The following is a 23,641-nucleotide window of genomic DNA, read 5'->3' as shown; positions in this document are numbered from 1 at the left end:
ATAAAAATTTTAAAAAACGAGGAAGATTTTTCGATTTGCAAAGTAGAGAGAAAAGGAAAAATGAAATGATAATAATAATAATAATGTAAAGGATTTATTTCTCTTGTTTGTTTCAGATGAACCTCACGGGAAAACATCAGGGTGGGAACACGATCACGTACATGGGAGAGCTTCTTCCGAAGACAGCTGGTGTTCAGGTTCGGATAATGATTTGTCTTCCGGAGATGAGAGTAGCGAGAGAAGTGCCACTTCTAGTACAAGGTAAAATAATAATAATAATAATAATAATAATAATAATAATAATAATAATAATAAAAATTCAAATTTCGACTGGTCCAAGATAAAAAAGTATGTCGAGTTTTCATCATCATTATTATTATTATTATTTTATTATTTACATTGGTAGAATAATAATAATAATGATAATATATTCACGATTCGGGTTTTTTTTTTTTGAATTAATTCATTCATTAATTAAATAAATAAATAAAAGAACGAATGACGGGGGGGGACGGGAGTGGGGGTTGGGGAAAACGTTTATTTCGAATTTAATGTTTATTTATTTATTATTATGAGGGAGGAAGGGAAAGGGGTAGGAGGGATGTTTTGTGTATTCGAAACGTTGAAATTTTAATTTTATTATTATTTTTTTAAAATTGTGCAGGAGCAACGGGCAGCTGAGACAAACCCTCAACAAGGCTCGAACTTTATGTGATAAATTTAGACCTCACGCGTTGAAAGATCCTCCCCCGGGTCACGATGGAGGTCAACCGCCAGGAAGACTATCAAGATGGTTTTCTATGAGACGAGGTTCATCGAATCAGTATGAATTAGATAATAGCCAGGATAGGCTTCACATAGGGGGTAAAATGCCCTTGCTCTCCGAGGTAATTCAAACTCTAGACGTTTTTTATTTAAACTCTTTCTTTCTTGTTGTAATGTTTGATTATAAAAAAAAAATTGTTTTTCTCTCTCTCTCTCTCTCTCTCTCTCTTGCTCTCTCTCTTTCCGTCGACGAAGGTGGACGAAGAAAGTTTAGCACAATCGAATGGAGTTGGAACGACTCCAGGGTTTTCTAGGCGTCAGGTACCGCCTACCCTACCTCACCCGCCTTTAAATTTGACTCCTCAACAATTAAAGAGACGTCATATAATAGCGGCAATTGTACATAGTGAAAATTCTTACGTTGCGACTCTTCAAAGGCTTGTAAATGTAAGTTTGAGTTTTTTTTTTTTTTTTTTTTTTCAAATTGGGGGGGGGGAAATTATTTTTTTTTTTATTTTTAACTTGATGTGTTAATTTAAAAATTTTTCAGGATTATAAAAAACCTCTCGAAGAATCATCTCCGGCAATTCTTTCGTCTAGTAAAATCTCCACGCTCTTTTTGAGACTTCCTGAAATTTTACAATGTCACACGTTGTTTCGCATAGCACTCGCAGAAGCCATAAGAACGTGGGACAAAGACGAACGGATCGGAGATGTTTTCGTCGCATCTTTTTCCAAAAGCATAGTTTTAGACGTTTATTCGGGTTTTATAAATAATTTTTCCGTAGCCATGGATTTAGCTAAAACTGAAGCTAAAAGAAAAAGTGCATTAGCTGATTTTTTAAAGGTAAACAAAACTCTCTCTCTCTCTCCATCTTTTCTCGTTAAATTTAATTTTACGGATTCATAAATAAGTAATTTTAATTTATTTAATGATTCAGGTGAAACAGATTAGTTCGCATGACAGACTCTCTTTTTTCGGTTTGATGGTAAAACCGGTACAAAGATTTCCACAATTTATTTTGTTTTTACAAGACTTACTTAAACACACGCCGCAAGGTCATCACGACAGAATGTCTTTGCAGTTGGCTTTAACACAATTGGAATCCTTGGCGGAAATGTTGAACGAAAGAAAACGAGAGTCTGAACAATTCCAGGTACAATTTGAAGGAAAAAAAAAATTATTTTTAATAATTTTGTCATTTAAATTTAACATACATGGAAATAGGAATAAAAAAATGATAAATTATGTTTAGGCTTTTAAAGAAATGTTGCGTCACGTTTCGGGAAAATTTGCACGTCCATCACTATCCGACTCTGACAGATATCTACTTAGGGAAGATAACGTCACGCAATTAGAATTTAATCAAAATGGAGTGGTGACGAAAACGAAAAATAGAAGATTATTACTTCTTAACGATCTCCTAGTCTGTGTTAGTGTTGCTCCTAAATCCGCGGATGATTTTAGCAGTAGCGAACGTTTAACACTAAAGTGGTCCCATCCTGTGACTGATATAGAGGTAATAACAAAAAAAAACCTTTTGGTTAAATAATGACGACTCCCCTCCCCCCACCCCATAATATTATTAATATTATTATTATTGTTATTTAATTAGATTCAAGACACAAGTGCGTCGCCTACGCTAAGCAGATTATTAACAGCCGGTTTAAATAGGTCGGGAAGTCTGAAAAAAGAATCAACCGCTGATGGTGGAACGAATCATCAACCCGTGGATAGCATTTGTCAAGAAATGGCGGATTTAATGCACGATTACGAAGTACTTAGTAGAATTACCGAATGGGTTGGAACTTTGCGCGGAAACTATAAAGTAATAATAGGAACATAAAATGATTTTTTCCCCCCTCACGCTTCTCAAAGGTCGATAACATTTTTGTTTTTTTTTTTTTTTTAAAGGCGCTTACAGTGGATTCAATGAAAAATTTACTCCACGATATTCAAGCGGAAATTCAAAAGAAGGACGAAGTCATGTCTTGGGTTGATTCTTGTTGCCTTCAGATTACGTTGAAGAGTAAAAATAAAGAAGAGACGGTTACGTTTCAAACGGATAATCCATCTGTTAAAAAAGAATGGATTACCGAATTAAGGTTAGAAGAGATTTAACAAAAAAAAACTCGCATCGTGATCATTATAATCCGTCGAGATTATTTTTTTGTTTTGTTTTACCGTCATAATTTTATTTTTTTTTAGGTTGGCACAATTAGCTTTGGACATAAATAATTCACCTGCATGGGAAATACCTGAGGAGGAACAAAGGCCGAGCACGAAAATGCCATTATTTGTTAAAGCACAAAGTGTTTACTCATCTAAACACCAAACCGAGGTGAGTCGTCGTTAAGTTTTTAATTTTTTTAACGTGAAATCGTGAAAATTATTATTTATTACGATAACATAGAGTAAGTAATAATTACTGGAATTTTAAATAATAATAATAATAAGAGTTAAATCGTATTTAATGTATTTTAAATTATTTATTTTTCTCCAGGTTCAGAGTGGTTGTTTTTACACGGTGGCCATTAATAAACCCTCTGCTCGTCACAGGAGATTACGTCATCAAAATTATTTATGGGTTTGCACATCTGACGGTGTGAGTTCTCACATATCAATATTGGCACAACAGGCACATCAAGCGAGTCAATTGAAAAACGTACAAGCTTTCGATTTAGTTGAAACACGTGTGACGTGTATGGAATTCGTTAAGGGAGTCGATGGACCGGGTTTGGAAAGTGATTTGGTTTGGATGGGAACAAACAGTTGTCGGTGAGTAGGAAAGGACGAATGGGGAAGGAAAATTGAATGAAAATCAAAGAGTTTGAAGTAATCATTTCTTTTTTTTTTTTTAGAATATTGATTTATTCTGCGGGCGAACCGGAAAAGGAAGAAGAGATAGCAACGTTTACAGTCGCCGCGGTACCCGTGCAAATCCGCTATCACAGCAATAGCGTTTTTGTCGCTTCCGCAAATGGAAATCTAATAATTTACCAAAGAAACGATAGCGGAGGTTGGCCTACTACTCCTAATCTCACAATTAATTTAGGATCTGATCCCGTATCGAGTCTGCTCCCTATAAATACGTCACTGTATGCCGCCTGTGGGAAAAAAGTTTCCGTTCATTGTATTTTCACGGGTGAAATTCAGGTAAAAAAATCATTTCTAGCGAAATGTTTTAGAAAGTTTTTTTTTTTTTTAATGTTTACCATGTCGGGAGATTTAATTTTTTTTTTTTTTTTTTTATTAAATTCCAGAAAAGTTTTAGCGTTTTACACGATCAAGTCGGAAATGTAAATTTAATGGCTCATTCAGGTGTGGGCCTTTGGATTTCTTTAAAAAATTCTTCCACCATTTGTCTTTACCACACGGAAACTTTTAAACATTTGCAAGATATAAACATAGCGAACAACGTTCTCAGAGTGACGTCTTCCCCGAACGGTCAATGCAGTAACCGGGATTGCACGATCAACAACAGGACTCTCATATCCGTCACGTCTTTGATGGCGTGCAAAGGACTTTTATGGGTCGGTACAAACGTTGGCATTGCTTTGACCATTCCGCTCCCGCGACTCGAGGGTGTTCCGATCATTTCCGGACGCGTCAACATATCTTATCACGCTCACTTTGGTGCCATATCCTTTTTACTGGCTCTTCAGCCTAAAAGTTACATATGCGTGGGTAAAAAGAATTCGGATGAGAAAAAATTATCGGTTGATAAATCGAAGCAACAGGTGGACAGGACGACGACGACGACGGCATCGCCGATAATGTTGAGAAAGAAAAAAGCCGTTAAAGAAAGCGAAAACCTACGAAGGATGAGCAAAACTTTACCACGTGGAATTTTCTCGTCGAGTTCGAGTTCTCAGAGCAGCAACGAAGCCTGCGACGTGTACGGACTATATGGAGAATTGATGAACTGTAAAGATTTCGAAAACGAGGAAGCCGCGAACACGGATCCCATTTACGAAAGTCTGAGGAGGAGCGATCCGGATTTATCGGCTTTGCCGGGTAAAATAAGCACATTGGACAGGAGGTTAAAATTGAAAACGTCGAGGCCCAGGAGTTTAGATTTATCCAATTGGAGCGTGGAATCTCACACTTCGAGTGTATATACGTCGTCGGGAAGTGAAGAATGTGTTCAAAAGCAAAGATCCGAGTTAAATAGAACGAATTCGAATAATGAAGGGAAAACGGTTAAAAATAAAGATTTAAAACGTTCCGGATCGACGGGAGCTCTTCCGAACGTGACATTCGATCAAGAATTAATTAAATGTAGACGTACTGTTGCCAAAAAGGATGAAAAAAATAAAGAAGGCGAAGAAGAAGAGGAAGAAGGTAGAGAAGGAGGAGGAGGAGGAGGAGGAGAAGGTGAAGAAATGAAAAAGAAGAAAAATGAAGCCAAAGTCGAAAGGTGCAAAACTTTAAGCAAATGTAAAACAATGAAAGGAACCGCCGCGGATTGTGGGAGGCGAACAATCATTACTTTAATGGGGGGTCGTGGTTACGTCAATTGGAGGCAAACGTGTTGTTCGACGGATAAATCAAAATTATCGACCGTTAAAGAACCCGATAGTAATGATGCACATATAGTTATATGGGAAATGAAATTATGAGGTTCTGCTACTACTGCTACCATTAAAAACCTTAAAAATCTCCGTTTGAGAGTCAGAGTGGCCAATATTAAGCGCGCGGAAAGATTTTGTAATATTCACCAAAAAAAAAGTCATCCAAGTGTAATTATTAATTATTGTTTTTGAAGTTACTTTTTTTTATTTGTTTTGCTCTTTCCACATAAATATAATTACATAATAATAATAATAATTTATTACCTTTTTCAACAACCAAATGAATACTATTAAAAAAAAAAAAAAAAATTATTTAAAGTTAATTATTATTGAATTATTTTATTTAATAAAAAATATTTTTTAAATATATATACTTTTTCCTTTACATTTTTATATCCTGTTTTTTAACTCTTTTCATCATCATTATTATTATTTAACGAATTTTTTTCTAATAGGGTCAAAGGTTATTTATTTAAATTAAAATTTTGTTGAAAGAAATTATTTTTTAGATATTAGGTAAGTGTGATGAAAAGTTAAACGACAAATAAAATTTTTTAAATTTAGCAGAAGACATTAACGGAAAGATTTAACGCTTGCTGAGCCTTTGTCTTCTGCCACGTTAAGTTTTGATTAGTAATTAATATACATGTGAGGTATATCGTTAGTTGAAACTCTTATTATTTTTAATTGAACGGATTAAATGTTAAATAAATAATATAATAATGGCTAATCGCCATAGCTCGATGAATCCGTTTTTTTCTACTGCTGAGAAATTAATAGATGATGTAAGTTAATTAAATTATTGAAATAAATATATATTTAAAATATTCGCGGTTTATCCGTTAATCACAGATATTATTTTATTTTTATTAACTTATTTTAAATTAAATTACGTATGGTTTCGGTTAAAAATTAAAAAAAAATAATTTCTTTTTTTAAAATACGATTTTATATAAGAGAAAAATTTTTCGCGATTTGATAAAAAATGCTTGCTTGAAGATTCTTTTGAATTTAAGGTTATTATACTTTAAATAAACTTTCTGATAAATATTATTTATTTGCAGAAACAAGATATTAAATTTTACGAATCGGATATGAATTATGATTCACTTAAAAAAATTATTTTATCGAGGGCTGAAACGGCAGAGGAAAAATTTAAAATATTGGATGCTCGAGATAAACTTTTTAAATTAAGTATGACTTTTTTTTTTTTTTACAATCACATTTACATATTATCCTATTTTGTGCTTTGAATAAACCTTAAACTGTCATAATTATTGATTTTCAGTGCAAGTTAAAGATCCATTGTTAAAAAGAGAAGCACTCTGTGCTACATGTCCAGATATGTGTCCTGAAAAAGAAAGACTTTTGAGAGAATATCAAAACAGAGGATCTATTTTCGAAATGACTAATTTTTCAAAGGTACAACAAATTTCACAATGTGTTTCCACGATTTCATTATATAAAATTATTATTATTAAATGACTCTTTAAATAAATTTTAGATTTATGGTTTTAATCATAGTTTGGCCGTGAAAGAATATGCTAGGAGTTCTGCCGATCAGGAAGAACCATTACCTCATGATTTAAGACCAGTTCATGTATTAACCATGACAATGAATCATTTACTTCATAATGTTGCAGATTTTTGCGAATTATCCGATGACAATTTGGAAGAGTGGTATATGTTCATGTGGGACAGAACTCGAGCATTACGAAAAGTAAATATCGCTGCAATACTAATAATACAATTAATAAAAATAAATATTTTGCCATATTAAATTTGTATTTGTTTTGCATTTCAGGAACTTACTCAACAAGCAGTTTGTTGTAAAGAAAGTTTATCTTTAATTGAACAGTGTGCAAGATTTCACATACATTGTGCCGAACGTTTAGTCGATCAAGATAGTTCAATATATGATGATAAAATAAATACAGAAAATTTAACAAAATGTTTGCAAACGTTAAAATCAATGTATAAAGATTTAGCTAAAGAGGATGTTAATTGTCCAAATGAAGCTGAATTCGTCTGCTACACTTTGTTATTAAATTTAAATAACTCATCGTTTTTTACGTAAGCTAACTTCTTTAATAAAATAATAACAATCTCACATTCTTTATTTTAAAGGTGATCTTAATTTATTTTTTAGAGAACTTAGTGACATGAGTGAATCCATAATGGCTTCAGATGAGGTTAAGTTTGCTCTTGATGTTATGGTCGCATGGGAAACAAAAAATTATATAAGATTTTTCAACTTGGTAAAAAAAACAACTTATTTAAACTGTTGTATTCTTAGAAGATATTTTGGCGAAATGAGATTGTACGCCATTAAAACAATGATAAGATCTTATTGTACAAAAAATACATCACCTTTGGTTTGTTATTTTGTTTACACTCATTCATTTATATAAAATTTATTTTGTGTTTATAATCCAAAAAAAAAAAAAATTTAATTTTAGATAGAATTATCTCGTTTTGTTATAAATCTTAATTTCGAAGGAGAAGAAGAATGTATAGAATTTTTATCTCATTGTAATTTTGATTTTCGTGAAAATGATGGCGTGAATGCTGTTAATTTTAACAGGTTACACTTTCAAAATCCTTCGACGTTACTAAATACGGGAAGAGCTCACATATTTATTGGAGAAAAAAAAAAAATTCCCCTTTCAGCCGTAAGTATACCGTATACGTCATTGAATTCCATTTCCGGTTTGTAATGATCATGAAAATATATTTCAGTTACTGGCTGGTGGTACATTACCTCCAAAACTCTTTGAAAATTATGTACCGGTAAATAGTTTTACCGAAAATGGTGAACTAAAAGACGTTTCCATGTTAAAATTAGATTCGGATGATGAAATTTTAAACGTACCTGAATCAGATGATCAAACAGATCGTAGTGTAGATTTAGAAACAAGAAAAGAAAATTATTTACAACCTATTTCTACGTACGTACTCCTTTTAATACGTTAAAATTAATTATTATTATTATTATTATTGTATGAAAACTAAAATTTTCTTTTGGATTTAGGGATATTTTTAATAAAGGAAAATCCAGGGAATTTTCATTCAATTCAGGTTTAGAAACGAAGAGAGAAAATGAATTCGTTTATTCCAATAATCCATTGGTGACGTCTAATCAATCATCCACGTTTTCCTTCGGTAGTTTTACGTTAAACAAACATCCGGAAGCTTCGAATACGTTTAAAGAAATTTTTCAAAATAAAACAAAAACCGGAAGTAAAATTTTTGATAATTCCGTAACATCGACAAATAACATTTTAAACGCTGAATGGTCTCAACAACAAAATAATTCACGCGGTTTTTTCGGTTCAGAAAAGAATAATCTACCGTTATTTAAGGCACCGAGTATATTTAACAAAGGAAACATGGCTGAAAAAGATGTCGGATCTTACTCGGCCATTTTCGAAAGTTCAAATAATTATGGGATAAACAAAAATTCGGTCGTCGGTTCCGGTTTTCAGTTTAAAATTGACTCGTCGCCGTTAAAAAAAGAATTTAACAACGATAATTTAATAATAAATAATAATTTATTCGACGTGAATAAAGAAAAAACTGAAAATTATACAAATGAAGAAATGAATAGAAAAAGAAAAAGAAATCAACAAAATGAAAAGGAGGAAAAAGAAGAGGGAGAAGGAGAGGGAGACAAAAAAATAATAATTATTGAAAAAAATATTTTATTCGAAGAAAAACGTAAAAAAGAATTGGAAGAAAATGAAAAGAGAGAAAGGATGAAAAAACAAGAAGAAGAAGAAGAAGAAGACATGAGAATTGAAATGGAAAAGAAGAAAAGAAAAGAAGAAGAAGAAAAAGAAAGGAAAAGGAAACAAATGGAAAATGAAGAGAGATTGAAAGAGTTGGAAAAAATTAAAATCAAAGAGGAAATGGAATACAGGTACAATGTGACAATGTACCTACGGTGTAGGTATCTTTATCGATTAATTCTTTATCTATTTTCAGGCAAAAGGTTAATGACAAACTAAAAAAACTAAAAGAAAATTGGCTCAAATGGAAAACGAAAATAATATTCAATAAATGGCGAATAAAAACGTGGGATAATATAGAAGAGAGAAAAATGATAAAATATTTCAAAGAAACGAAATTAAGGTATCCTCCGGTTTGTTCGGAAGAATTACTCAACGGTAACCCGTACGGATTAGTCATTCCTAACACGTTAATATTTGAAAAATTTAAAAACTGGAGAAAAGATTTAATGACTCAAATTCCCAAATCGAATAAATTACTCATTTTAAATGATAATTTACCGTTAATTAAAGTAAATAGAATCGTCGAGAAAATATTAGAAAATCGTGCGAAAAGGTATGGAAACATTTGAACCTTTTCTTCTTTGCACTGTAGAATGAATGACAATTATTATTATTTCAAATTAATTTGCAGCGAAAATTGCAAAAGGGATCCATTTTTGTGGAAATTAATCATTTCCGTACCTGACGAACTGGAATGTCCGGAACATTGGAAATCGATTGAAACTTTTGTCGAAATGCATTTTGTTAAAAAATTTCAATGGGATTTTGGAAAAGAAGTATGGCGATATTATTATTAATATCCGGTTTTTTTTTTTTTTTTTTTTTTTTTTGTTTGCAACACGTAATTTTTATTTACTCTCATTTTTTTTTGTTTTTAGAATGGACCGTTATATTGTCAAAATGGCGCCCGTAAATCATTTAAATATTTTATAAGTATAAGAAAATTACGTGGGAGTAAATTGTACGAGGGTTCTCATCAATCTAATTCCACGGCTATCGAAGGATGTTGCGCCGTTATTTACTTCACGACGAAAATGGAAAATTGTAATAGCGGTAAAAAAATGGAACGATTAAAAGCGATTTTAAAATCTAAACCATCGAATCCGAAAGTAAATTTTAGTTTTTTAGTTTACGCGCGCGAAAGAAAAAAAAGGTTTTTATTATTAAAAAAATGAAAAAAAAAATTTCAGGTTCCCGTGATTGTGTACGCACTAACTGATAAACCGGAAGATGAAAACGAAATTAAAAAAACTTTCAACGCGGAGGAGCCTTTGTTGGAATCTCACGTGTCAGAATGTCACGTGATATCCGTAGTTAACGGAAAACATCACATGGTACAAAAATTAATCGAATGCCTTAAATTAGCGGCTGAAAAAACGGCCGTGCCTTATTTATTAAATATATCAAACCTGTCGGAATTTTTCACCGAAACACGAATCGATTCAATATGGCGAAGAATCGGTATCGGTTTGAGTAATTTTAAACTTGTTTTGGTGAGAGACACGAAACCTAATAAGTGAAATAAATAATAATGATAATAACGATAAATAAATCGGCCATTTTTTTTTTCCACTTTCAGGACGAGCCCAAAGTATTAATAGAATTTTATAATTCTTGCATTGACGAATTAATTAACGTGTTTTTAACGGATGTGACGAGGGAAGAATTTTCAATCGTCGAAGAATTTCTAGAAATTCCAAAATTGGTTCGTCCGAAAAAAACTTTGGCGTACGAGGAAAAATTAAAAGAAAATTTAAATAAAATGAAATTGCCACGATGGCCGATTGAAACGCCCAAAAGTTGTCATCAGTTAAATTATAGAATTCATCAGTATTGTAAAAATATTGTAAATAATGATAGGTTAAAAGTTAAAAATTTAAAATGGAGGCATGTTTGTTTTTGTATTAATAAAATTTTCATTCGAAAAGAAAATTTTTTCAAAATTTATTATTCAAGAAATAAAATTTTGATTTTAGATTGTACAATATAATACGACGATTCCTTTTGTGGAAAGGTTTAGATATATATTGCGACGAAGACATAAACGAAATTCTTATTAATTTTCCATGGATTCAAATGTTTCAGGTTAGTTTCGAACCTTTTTGCCTTCATTTTGTTTTGTTTTGTTTTGTTTTTGTAATTATTGAAATTTTTTTGTTTGTAGGAATTGACAAGAGTCAAAGCCGAACAGTTAAAAGAAGATTTAATAAAAAATAATAGTAAAGAATCTGTTGTCGTGTACGACGAAGAAAAAATCGTTAAAATTAGTTTCGAACCGAGTTTCGTTAGTAAAATAATAAAAAAATGCAGTAGAGGTTAGTTACTTTTTGAGTTATTTAATTAATTAATGAGAAAATGGAAAGAGAGAAAAAAAGATAACGGTTTTTTTTTTAAAAAAAATGTAAGCAGGCGGTGAATCGGAAGAATCGGATTCGATGAGTCCACGTTTGGAAAACGACAGCATCGTGTACGCATATTCCGCAGCATTAGATAGAAAAAATAAGAAAAGAAAAAGAGACGATTATTTGGAAGAAAGTTTAAACGCATTATTTTCCACTCCCGCAAACAAACGTTTGATTACGGAAGAAGAGGAAGAAGAAGAAGAAGAATCACAAAATTCTAATCCCACGTTAGAATTGATTCAAATTGAAAATAATTTGCGAAGTTTAAACGAAAGATTGGATAAAATAAAAAAAAAATATTTGGAAAACGAATCCGTTATAACGGATATAAAAAATTTTTTGAATTAATTTATTATTATTATTATTTTCATCGAATAATTAATTTATTAGGAGTTTTAATTGTATTAACTAATAAAATGTTTTAAATAATTAACGAAATTACTAGAAGATTATTTTTTTTTATTGTTTTTTCTTACATAAAATATGAAAATTTTACAAGTTTTGTTTAAATAACGAAAAAAAGAAGAAGAAATTAAAAATTGATAATGTTTTATTTTATAAACGATTTATTATTTTACTAATTTTTTTTTTCAGTTTATTACAAAAGTTATTTTCACATTAATTTTTTATCCATTTTGTATCAAAATGTGAAAAATTAATCGTTCACAATTGAATTTTGTATATCCAGCACTCACCGGACTTGATAATTTTACGCCATTTTGTTTTTTTGTAATCGTGGAATTAAGAAATATGTAAACAACGTGACGTAAGAAGTGTATACGTTCAGGTAACATAAAAAGAATCATTAGTTTTATCTTCTGCTTACACGATTCTTAACATCATTAAATTTAAAGATGGCGAATCCTAAATACGCTGGTTTACCTGGAATTGTAAGTCATATTTTATTATATATAATATATTTTTTTTAATTAATAATTTTTATTAAATAACAATTAAATAAATTTAATAAATAATTTTTTTAATTATTAATTTTTTTTTATTTTTCAAATTTTATTTTACTGAAAAAAAAAATTTTTTAATTTCTTTTTGATTAAGTTAAAGGTGTTTCACACCTTAATTACTTATAAAAAAAAATTTTTTTAACAAATAGTTTGAAATGAATTGAGTTTTCTCTAATTAAATTAAAAAGTTTAAATGGAATAACATAATTTGTTGAGTTGGTCATTTGCGTTTAAGATTTTTTTATTTTATTTTAGGATCACATCACAGTTGTCAAAAATTTCAAATTTTTTTTATGTTTAGGCTTCTCCAGATGAAAAAGATGTTTATGAAACTGATGATTTACCGGAAGCAGATCAAGATCCAGAATATACTGAATCTGAATCGGAAAGTATAGAAAGACCTCATTTAGATATATCAAAAGCTCATTCAAGATTTAGAGATAAATTTTTAATTTGCAATAAGGATGTCGATTTTTCCGATAAGTATAGAAGAAAAAGAAATACAGGGTATAAAGCATTACACGGAGATTGGGAAATAGCTGGAGAGGGGGATAATGAAACAATTTTTCAAAGGTGCAATAGATTAAATTGTGAATTTAATGAATTGTTGGAAGATATAAATAAGGTAATTATTAACATTATATACTTTTTATTATAAAAAAAAAAAATTTTTTTTTTTTTTTTTTAAATGAATCAAATTAATGTCTTCATTATCATTTTTATTAAAGCTTAAAGAAGAGACGAGCGCAGAAAAAAAGAAAGAATTAGAAATGGTTGAACCATTAGTTCCACAACTTCAACTTTCATTACATCAGATAAATAATTATTTAAACTCATCAGATTCAGATAATGAATTTATGAAATTTTTGTCGGATCCCCAAGAAAGTCAAATCAAGTAATGAAAATTCCAATCGTGATTTCTAAATTCAACTTACCGTAAGTTAATTTATTGATTTTTTTTTCTTTTAGAAAACTTTTATCTAAATTGGAACAATTGAAAGATTCTGGAAAAGATGAAAAATCGAGTGGAAAAAGTAAAAAAGATGAAAAACCATCGGATTTGATTACTTATCACCTTCAAACTTTTCCAGCTCAAAATAAATTCATTCAAACGGCTCGTCTTGCCAGTTTAGAGCAAAGAATTAATAAACTCGAATCAGTTTTGGGTACAACTCCAGATAATTTGGTAATTATTTTTTTTTGTCCTTTTTCAAAATAAGAGGAAAATTTTATTTTGTTTTTTTATTTAATAAATTTATTAATTTTTCTCAATTTTACAGAATCGATTGCAATTAAGCGAATTTACAAATGTGTCAGAGGCCGCAAAAGAAATAAGCGCAAGAGTAAATCTATTAGATACTAATAAATTAGATAAAATCGAAGGAAGATTGGGTGCAGTTTTAGCTAAAATGGATGCCTTGGCTGAGAAAAAAGGGGGACAGGGAACTTTGGATCAAGAAAAAAAGGTACAATCAATTTTTTAAAAAAAAATCTTGTTAACACTTTTACGAGTACTTATGAAAATACAAATCAAATAACTTTTTTTTTTTTAATTTCAGATAAATGAATTATATGAATCTCTTGGTAAAGCTGAATCATTAAGCCTTTCAATAAAACCAGTAATGGATCGTTTGATTGCTCTCAATACACTTCATGCAGAAGGTAAGTCTCAGTTTTTAATCCTTGCAAAAGAAAAGATAAATAAAAAAGAGGATAATTTTTTTTTTTAATATTGATTTTTTTTTAGCGGGAGAATTTAAAAAATCATTAAAAGAACTTGAAACGGATCAAGTAAATGCTTCCGTGAGCATTTCAAAAAATGAAACGGTTTTAAAAAATGTTCAGGATGCTTTAGAAAAGCATTTAGAAATCGTTGCGAGAAACATAAAAGCTTTCGACGACAGATTAGGAGCAATTAAAAAATAAAATATGCCTCTCTTAACACGCATATAATTTATATTATTATTATTATTATTATTATTATTATTTTATTTTAATTTAACTTAAAAAATTTATTTATTATAACTATTTAATAATAACTTAAATCTGCTGTGCGTTTATAAATAATCTAAGCTTTAAACAACGATTACGATAAAATCATAAAAATAATTCTAATAATAATAATAATTTTTATCTTTTTAATACTTTATTATTAATATGTGATGGATTTATTAATGTTTAAAAAAAAAATAAATAAATAATACAATTAAAAAATAATTAATAATTAATTTTTTTTTTTAATATATTGAGAAATAATAATAATAATAATAATAATAATAATAATAATAATAATAATAATAATAATAATAATAATAATAATAATAATAATAATAATAATAATAATAATAATAATAATAATAATAATAATAATAATAATAATAATAATAATTTCGTGTATAAGCGTGTAATTAAAAACGCAATGAAAAAAAAAACACAATTTGGTTATTTATTTTTATTTATTTTTTTACATAAAAATTAATAGTAGAAATTTTTTTGGCGGTTAAAAATTAGAAAAAAAAAAATCAACACGCGGTAATTTTAATTCTATTGTATACACGTGCACGCGCACACGCACACACACCCACGCACGTGTTTTTTTTTTTATCCTTTCGAAAAAGACGAAACTCGAATGCTGCTTTTCTTTCGTAAAACAAACAAACAAACAGACAAACAGGTCGTTCTCCATTACGCAAATTTTATTGCGGTGATGATTTGATTTGTTCGTACAAATACAGGTATCCGAGTTCTTTCGGAGGACATTCCGAGAGAGCAACTTTATTGTCGTTGTAAATGATCCACTGTCCATCTTTGAGAATGTGACAAACGTAGTGTCCCACCATCGATGACGTACCCATGTGAGATATGAAAGCGCGAAGTTTATAACCTGAAAATACGTTAGTTTTGCAGAAGGAGTAACTTAAAGAAAAGTGGGGGTTTTTTTTTTGGGGGGGGGGGGGAGGGGGTTACTCACAAGTGCTATTTCGATCGCTCGATTCCGGTTGACTAATAACATCGTCAAAATGTTCTAATATCCAATCGCAAGCTGCATCGATATTATTATTAGTTTTTTTTAATGCTCTCATTGCTTGCTCTCGAGTGAATCCCATGTCCATTATTTGGCTAATTGAAGTTTCATCAGGTTTAAATGGCGTTTGATCTGAAAAAGAAACGATAAACGAATGCATTTTTCCTCCTTTTCCCTTTTTTTTTAAAAAAATCCTTTTGTGTATTTTCATTCTTACTCGACGAAATTCCAGGTGGCACGAATGGATTTTCAAAATCGGGATCCTTCATATGAACTTTAATCCATTCCATTGAATCTTCTAAATGTTGTTCTGTGCTAATATTATTTTTCGTTGTAAAATACACGGCTCTTTTAGCTCCTTCCACGTTAAAACCCAATATTAATAATTTACTTAATACTTGTTCATCGAGAACGGGTTGGGGAGGATTTTCAACGACATCCGGTAAAAGTTCTTCGTTCGGTTGTTGTCCACAGCCTAATTAAAAACGAATTCGACATTTATTTTAGTTTTTGTGTGCGTTGAAAAATTCCAATGGCTCATCCATAATACCTTTGATTTCGGAAAGATCTAACGTATCCGGCATTTCTACTGCCACGTCTAATTTCGAAGCTTGATATTCGCTATTTACAAAAAATTTTTTTAAATGGAGTAACAAATATTCCGGAAAAGAGCTTAATCTAGTTGTTTTCGAAGCGGTCGTTTCTCCATTTATGGCCGACGAATAAAATTTTTCAATAATCTCCGGTTGAGAAAAGGCTTTAATGCAAGATGAAAAAGTTATGCAAGGACGGACTATGGCATCGGGATCCCTAAAAAAAAAAAAAGCGGGAGAGTGGGGGTGGATGGGGAAAGAAAATGTAATTTTTGTTTTATACAATATAGAATTTCTAAAATTTACAATTAGATTTTAGTTATGACTTACAATTTTTGACCCTTGGCAAGAGCCTCTCCTTTTTTCCTTTCATACTCTAATACTTCCGTTTTATTAATTGCTTTTTCTACTGGTATAGGAATAGGAAGGCAGTATTCATTCCTGTATAAATATTTGACTTTTTTGCTTTCATTACATTGAAATTTATCTTCGACTTGAAACTTGAAACAGTCAGAGGGATTTTGATCCGGATGAGTATGTCTCTGTGTGTAAAATAAATGTTTGTGGATAATAGAAAAATACTTTAAAGTTTTTTTTTTGTCACTGATGTCGTATTACATACCTCTAACATGTTAATTAAATGAAGGAAAAATTCTTGGGCATCCTGTTGTTGATTGCTGGCAAAATCTCTATTTTCCAATCCGATTATAGTTTTAAACATTTTAGGACTTATTCCTTTTTGCTCTTTATCTTCAACATTATCCGGAGGAGGTTGAGAATATTTTCCAGAACAAAGTCCAAAACCTAATTTAGACCTAGAAAGAATATTCAAATTTTTAAAAAAACATTTTCAGAGATAGGTGTAGACAAAAAAAAATTCATTATAATAATGATAAAACTTACATTTGAACTACGAAATTATAGGCGGGATCATCGAAATAATCTAAAGATTCCATAATTTTAGGAGATTCATCGACAAATCTTCTTATAAATCCAGGAATACTAAAAATAACCTGCATTACACTATTGAGATAACAGGAATTTCCTAAATTTACCATTCCTGAAATCAAACAATTAATTAATTTTTCAAGTTATTTTATAGGGAAAAAAACATTTTGTATTAGGAAAACCATTTTTAATTATTTTAATTTCTTATTTACCTGTTCTTCCTGGTCCATATGCAGGTATAAGAGTGCTTCCTAATTCTTGACAAATACTCCATTCGCCAATTTTTTGATTTAAATCAAGTTCTAATTCTACCATTGTTTTTTCTGTCTGCAATTATTCATTTAATAAACATTAAGAAAATTAAAAAATTTTTTTTTTTTTCGAAATCGTCAAAATTTAATTTAATTTTTTGACCTTTTCGAGTTGAGAAACATCAATTCCAAAATGCAATAAATGTTGTATTAAATAAGGATTATCAACCATATCATTTTCTGATTCATCATAACTGTAAACATCACCTTTTCCTTCTTTTGTTATTGTTCCCAATTTCACAGCTAATGGGTATCCTTTATGAAAAAAAAAAAAATTTGAGGCATTTGTTAGATTTATGAATGTTTTAATTAAATGCCTGTTACATGATGGTAAACGAAAAATAAATCCCATAAAATTTAATACCTGTTTCTTTTGAATGTTGTACTGCATGATTGTTTCCACCAGAACCATCATGGTATTTCCTACCACAAAGGATTGCACCATCAGTCAAATTAAGCCATAAATTTTGAGTTAAATCACATTTTTCACATTTCCAACCTGATAACGGAATTTTTTTCCCATTATTCAGTTGAACTAAATTACTTGCATGCCTAAAATAAATAATAAATTATTTTCTTTAAGAATGAGAAACATAAATAATTGATTAGTGTAGTTTATAATTTACACAAAATCATTAAGATGATTACTATATCATTTATATAAAAGTATGATTAATAAATTTAATTTACTTAGTAACAAATCTTTGTTCTCCATCCCATGTCCCGGTTAAAGCTGATAGTTCAGCCATTTTTAAAGCTGAAGTGGCATCAATAATTTCTTGAGCTGCTATTTTTATTATTTCTGGTAAGTTAGGATCTCTAATTGATATGGTTTCATAATTTGGTAAAATAACAATCGAATAATTATCAATAAAAGTGTACTTTTTTTTGTCAGCATCAACATCAAAACCTCCTTCCAAACCTATAGCAAGCCTAGTAATTTTTTTGTCTGGACCTCCTGCATCTCCCTGATGATCAGACTAGGAATAATTATAAAAAAATAAATTAGCAAGGGGCCTTTAAAATCAATCATCAGCATAAATAAGCTTTAAAGTCAAATATACCCACAGGCAATTCTGTTTTAGTTCTTAAATAATGAAGGAAAACTGCATGTTTGGTTTTATTATAATAAAGATCAACATAATCTTTTCCAAATCCCATGAAACTAGTTAAGCTGATATATAATCCGGTTTCACTTTCCTAAAATAAAAAGTAACCGAAAAAAAATTTTTTTTTAAAAATCATCTTATTTCACAATGTTGGGTTTCTGGCATAAATAACCAATAATGGTTAAAAAATAATAAAAAAAATACTTACAGGCGTATCGTAAGACAATAAGCATTCATCTTTATATATTTTATCGTGCTTATTTGGAATTCTAACATTACTCAAATGTGGTAATAAAAACTCACTTTGCACCATTTTAAATATATATATATATATATTACAGTTATTAAACCGGCTGCTAATTAAAATGGCCTCTCAAAACGAGTATTGATAAAAGACCACAGACTAAAATTTTAAATTGTACGTTACTGCTATTTTTAACGCATTCATCATAAATACCTTTGATTACCTCTTATACTTATACTTTTTTTTTTTTTCTAGAAATAACCGAAAAACGATAAAGAACAAATTTATTCTATCAAAAATCCTAAACCGTTAAAACTATTTCCGGTAAACTAAATAAATATTTACGTAGGATTCATTTCGCCATTTAATTAATAACGGATTAAAATTTGATGAAAGGTTCTTTTTACAAAAAAAAAAAAATTATTTGTAAATATTAAAATTATATTTTTAAAATTAGTATAATTAAAATTATAATTAATTGATTTTTTCAAGTCTGGACTTATTGCGGATCACAAAGAACATGAGCAAAAAAATGTACAATGAAATAAACGTTATTTTATCTGAGATAAAACCAAATTAAAAAAAAAAAGTTGTCTTCATTTTTTCATTTACTTTTCAAATTCCAATGCTTGATACTGTTCTTCATCCATTTCGGTGTGAATGAGACTCCCATCGGGCAAAAGCAAGACAACTTTTCTCGGCCCACCTAAAATAGAAAGAAAAAAGAAACCTGAAACCTGCGCCAATAAATAAAATGTAAAAAATAAAATATTTGTTTTGAACTGACCACCCGGAGTTGGGGGTTCTGCCTGTACTATTTGTGCCACCATTTGTTGTCCATCTTCGGTCGCTTCCTCAGTTTCTTCAGTAACTTCTTCTGCTATTGGTGCTCCGCTTGCCACGGCTTCTTGCACAGCAGAATCTAACGTTAAAACCGTTTCACCACCTCCGTCCCCGTCCTGAGTCATATACACTCCACCTTCACTGGTTTGTAAAATTATTTGGTCGTTGGAAGATTCATTTTGCATTAAAATTGTACTTCCGTCTTGAGAATTTTCATCGCCGTTTCCTTGAATCGTTCTTTGGATGATTTGACCGTTTCTTATGACGATTTCAGTGTTTTCAGATTCTATTGTATTCTATAAATAATTACACACATGTATATAAATGTATTTAAAATGAAAAATTTCGACATTTTCTAAATTAATTTTCTAATAATAATTCACCTCGTCTTGTACAACTCTACTATCTACTCTGAATGTGCCATTATTAATGAGCATTTGCTGCTGTTCTGGAGTCATTTGATAAATAATACCATCTTCTCCTTCTATCGATATTAATTCTTGTTCTAATAAAAATTTAAAAAAACCAATTATAATATCGGCATCGAGAATAAAACCATTCGAAAGAAAAAATGAAACTTAAAAAATGTTTAACCTGCACTCTCCATGCATTCATTCGTCGTTCGAACTTTTGCAACTGTTTGCTGTTGTTGTTTTTTTTGAAGGATTGATTGTTGTTTTCTCTGTTGCTGTATGGTGCTCTGTTGGGGTTTGCTTATAATTTGTCTAATAGTACCACCCGGACTCATTTCTACCCTCATCATTCCGTCGTCTTCGATTTCGGGAAGAATGTTTTCTTCCTCGGTAGGAGGCGTCTTTTCTCCTTCCGCTTTTCCTATCGTGACGTAAAATAATCCATTATTATAAAACCCGATCCATATTACTAATAAATTTCAAATACTTCGTTAAAAAAATTCTAACCTAAAACTTCACCAGTAAGAGGACATAGGGTTAAAGGACGTGTGGGGCTGGGTGGAGCTATGGGTTCGTCTTCTTTTGGAAATTCATCCGGTAATCCACCGTCAAAATCATCGTCGGAAAATTTATCCGTTGAAAGTCTATCTTTATTTCCTTTATTTAAAAAATTTCCCAGTCTAACTTGCTGTAAGAGAAAGCAATATGAATTGTTGTCAACAATTTACAAAAACAAAAAACAATTATTATTTAAATCAAGTCAGGTACCGTTTGCTTTTTAACTGTGGTTGGAGCTGTTCTTATAGTAACTTTAGGTTTCAATATTGGCGGTCGTAATGGGCTAGGTATGGGACCCGGGAGCGGACGCATTTTCTTCTGTCCCAATACAATTTGTTTTGGAGTTGACATTGTTTTCGGAGAACCTATTTTAGATATAATTTGTTGCTGATTTATTTTAGGTGAGGTTAATCTTAAAGGCAAAGGAAGCTTGTTCATGCTACTTTTTTGTATTATTTTTACTGATGGTGACAATGTACTGTCTTTTTTCACTATCCCCGACTGTTGTTGATCCCTTTTATATAGTCTTATTTTAGGCTGCACGCTTTTAGCTGGTATTTTTCTGATTTCTGTTTCGTTTATCATAACTTTTGAATTTGATGATTCCGTGAATTTTTTACCCTCCGTTTTCATTGCTTCCGTTAATTTTTGCGCTGTCGGATCATCAACTTTAATCAAACCAGACTGAGATGATAAAATATATACACCTGAAAAAAAAAAAAAAAAAACAATTGAATTAACACAACATTTTCTAATTTTTTACTTTTGACTCGAATGACTTACCAGATGAGAGATTCGGCACTTGTTCAGGATCAACTCGTACAACTCCTTTTGAATTGGCGACAAGAACTGGCGTTTTAGAGTTTGAATTCCCTAATATTTTTTTTTTAAACAAATTCGTGAGATCTTGCGTGTCTTGTTTTTTAGGTTTTGGATCGTCTGCGTCGCTATCTTCTTCCGATTCATATTTTCTTTTCGTCCCTATATTAACCCATTCTTTAAAGTGATCAAGAGCTTTCTTTGCGCTTGTTCTTATGGGTCTCGTACTTGCACTAAAAAAAAAAAAAAAGGTTTTTATCAAAATAATGAGAAAAGTATCTATAAATATAAAAATTTGTTTAAAAAACTACAAAAACTAAAAAAAAAATACATTACTATGATACTTGCTTAGTTGGAGTAGAATTCTGAACCAATTCTTCAATTTTTATTACATTTTTAGATATTTTAGATGCTTCTAACGCTTTTCTCGCTTTCTGCCGAGCCAAGTTCCTTTCAAACTCTTGAACTAACTTTGTACATGTACCCATGTTTTGTAACGGCTCCCAAGTATTTTGATCTCTATTGGAAAAAATAAACTTTTCAATAAATTTATACACGTATCACAAATTTAAGATTTTAAATACTGGGTACTTACGATGGAAAACCTTCCCATTTTAATAAATATTCAGGTTTTTTTGTTTTCGGATTGACTCTTTTAGCAACTATTTTTTCCACAACATATTCTTCTTCTTCTGATTCTTCTCCATCTTCTTTAGGTTTGAGTGATTTTCTTATTATTTTGTTTGTAGAACTTTTACCCTAATTTTATTTAATATCAAACAATTTATTTTAGTTTTATTGTATTTTAATTAAAATGAAACAAAAAAAAAAAAAAATTGGAAATATAGAACGCTTTAATTACATCATTTTCTTTTGCTGCTAGGGATTCTTTTTCGTTAACTTTCTTTCCTTTTCCTTCAGCAGCTGATTTTGGTCCTCGTATTAGACCAAGTGTAGACATCATTTCAGTTTCATCATCTTCTAACTCTTTTCTTAACTCTAACAATGTTTGTCTGTGTTGTTGAATTTGTTGGGGTGTCATTGTAGTCTTTAAGGGCTTGTTTATCTAAAAATTAAAATTTTGCTTAATCATGTTAGGAGTGAGCAAAAAAATTTACATTAAAGAGTTTATTAAGGAATAATAACTTTCGATTTTTTAAATAATTTTGAATACAAACCTTATTTGAATTTGTACTTTGAGTATCTAACTTTGCTCTACTTATTTCCGTAAGATTTTTAAGTGACTTTCCTGCTTGTATCCATGTTTTTCGAACCTCTTCAGATAGTTTACACCATCTTTGATAAAGGTTCCAAGAACTTGATGCCCAATCTGGAGATGATTGATTACCAATGTCTTTGGTCCTTGATGCTTTCCACAATAGAAACCCCCACAACTGAGGAGTCGAATCCTAATATTCAAAGTTAATTAAATTGTTAATGTATAAAGGCTTTCAGGCTGTACAAAATTTCTCTGATAAATATATACTTACATTAGTATTACTTTTAAAAATTTGTGTTTCCAAGTCACATTCATTTGAATTTTTATGTTCACTAAATGCTTCTATAAAGTGATAAACATTTTGACATTTTCCACAAACCAAAACATCTAATTGTAAGACATCTTCTTGGGCAGCTAGTTGTAAATGTTAAAAACAAACAAACACCATTACCAAAGTTATAAATTAAAAGAATACTTTATTAAAAACTAATAAAATTTAAAATTTACCTTTAACCATTTCAGCAGAAGGAGGGTTTGGAGCGGTAATAGTGTCCTCTTCTACTTTCTCCTGAACCGATTCTTCAGGAGGCTTTGTAGCATTTTCAGTTTCTGCAGATGCATGCTCAGGTTCACCATCCATTTCTACCATTAGCTCTGCAGATGATTATTATAACAAAATAATAATTTACTAACTTTTCATTAAAACAACACAATACGCGCCGTGTAGGTCCTTATAAAGATTTACAACGCTTTTTGTATATTTTTCACAGACCATACATAGCGTGCTTTTACTACAACACTGACTTTTGGCGAAGTAAAGAATAATTAATTCACTTTATATTTAAAGATACAAATAATGTAAAGTTGCAGACGAAACTAATATTTAAAGAGCATTCCGGAAATAATTTAAATAACAAGAAAAATAAAAGCTACTAAATGAATAATATAAAACAAATAAAAGATTTTAAAAAAATTCTATGTATTAACTGACTGCAATAATTGAAAAAAAACTGACATAAATTAGCGGATTGAACCGTGATAGGCTTTCAGTATTTATCCAAATT

At 30.2% G+C, this 23,641-nt stretch overlaps 5 protein-coding genes across 5 annotated transcripts; 3 read left to right on the top strand and 2 right to left on the bottom strand.

The window, feature by feature from the left end:
* Positions 1–800: 800 nt before the first annotated feature.
* On the top strand, positions 801–5,388 carry Phum_PHUM169900 (uncharacterized protein; the record flags this gene model as incomplete). The annotated part of the gene is made up of 12 exons (XM_002424984.1): positions 801–887; positions 1,021–1,212; positions 1,316–1,612; positions 1,707–1,922; positions 2,022–2,285; positions 2,382–2,594; positions 2,681–2,871; positions 2,975–3,107; positions 3,270–3,544; positions 3,628–3,922; positions 4,030–4,199; positions 4,251–5,388. The coding sequence occupies 12 exons, from the start codon at positions 801–803 to the stop codon at positions 5,386–5,388; spliced, it is 3,471 nt and encodes a 1,156-aa protein (XP_002425029.1).
* Positions 5,389–6,434: 1,046 nt separating this feature from the next.
* Phum_PHUM169890 (80 kD MCM3-associated protein, putative) lies at positions 6,435–12,184 on the top strand (the record flags this gene model as incomplete). Its single annotated transcript, XM_002424983.1, has 17 exons — positions 6,435–6,534; positions 6,629–6,762; positions 6,845–7,060; positions 7,145–7,413; positions 7,490–7,715; positions 7,800–8,012; positions 8,080–8,288; positions 8,372–9,259; positions 9,325–9,684; positions 9,763–9,907; positions 10,010–10,240; positions 10,322–10,624; positions 10,711–10,991; positions 11,108–11,216; positions 11,296–11,446; positions 11,541–11,848; positions 12,128–12,184. 17 exons carry the CDS (start codon positions 6,435–6,437, stop codon positions 12,182–12,184), a joined length of 4,200 nt encoding a protein of 1,399 aa, XP_002425028.1.
* A 203-nt stretch (positions 12,185–12,387) lies between these two features.
* On the top strand, positions 12,388–14,421 carry Phum_PHUM169880 (dynactin subunit, putative; the record flags this gene model as incomplete). Its single annotated transcript, XM_002424982.1, has 7 exons — positions 12,388–12,423; positions 12,797–13,120; positions 13,224–13,390; positions 13,465–13,681; positions 13,776–13,961; positions 14,055–14,157; positions 14,249–14,421. 7 exons carry the CDS (start codon positions 12,388–12,390, stop codon positions 14,419–14,421), a joined length of 1,206 nt encoding a protein of 401 aa, XP_002425027.1.
* A 770-nt stretch (positions 14,422–15,191) lies between these two features.
* On the bottom strand, positions 15,192–18,794 carry Phum_PHUM169870 (ubiquitin carboxyl-terminal hydrolase, putative; the record flags this gene model as incomplete). The annotated part of the gene is made up of 13 exons (XM_002424981.1): positions 15,192–15,379; positions 15,467–15,652; positions 15,738–15,995; positions 16,071–16,330; positions 16,444–16,655; positions 16,736–16,928; positions 17,017–17,173; positions 17,274–17,388; positions 17,476–17,627; positions 17,737–17,924; positions 18,063–18,352; positions 18,441–18,572; positions 18,690–18,794. 13 exons carry the CDS (start codon positions 18,792–18,794, stop codon positions 15,192–15,194), a joined length of 2,436 nt encoding a protein of 811 aa, XP_002425026.1.
* Positions 18,795–19,333: 539 nt separating this feature from the next.
* Phum_PHUM169860 (uncharacterized protein) lies at positions 19,334–23,352 on the bottom strand (the record flags this gene model as incomplete). The annotated part of the gene is made up of 14 exons (XM_002424980.1): positions 19,334–19,431; positions 19,513–19,864; positions 19,952–20,073; positions 20,163–20,450; positions 20,489–20,669; positions 20,750–21,246; positions 21,323–21,591; positions 21,695–21,877; positions 21,954–22,109; positions 22,210–22,424; positions 22,537–22,767; positions 22,849–22,991; positions 23,085–23,231; positions 23,271–23,352. The coding sequence occupies 14 exons, from the start codon at positions 23,350–23,352 to the stop codon at positions 19,334–19,336; spliced, it is 2,964 nt and encodes a 987-aa protein (XP_002425025.1).
* Positions 23,353–23,641: the final 289 nt, after the last annotated feature.

This window comes from Pediculus humanus, genomic scaffold (assembly GCF_000006295.1).
Source record: "Pediculus humanus corporis 1103172107518 genomic scaffold, whole genome shotgun sequence".
Lineage (NCBI taxonomy): Eukaryota > Metazoa > Arthropoda > Insecta > Psocodea > Pediculidae > Pediculus > Pediculus humanus.
The sequence above is the reverse complement of the archived record's forward strand: the minus strand, read 5'-3'. Positions and strand labels throughout refer to the sequence as shown.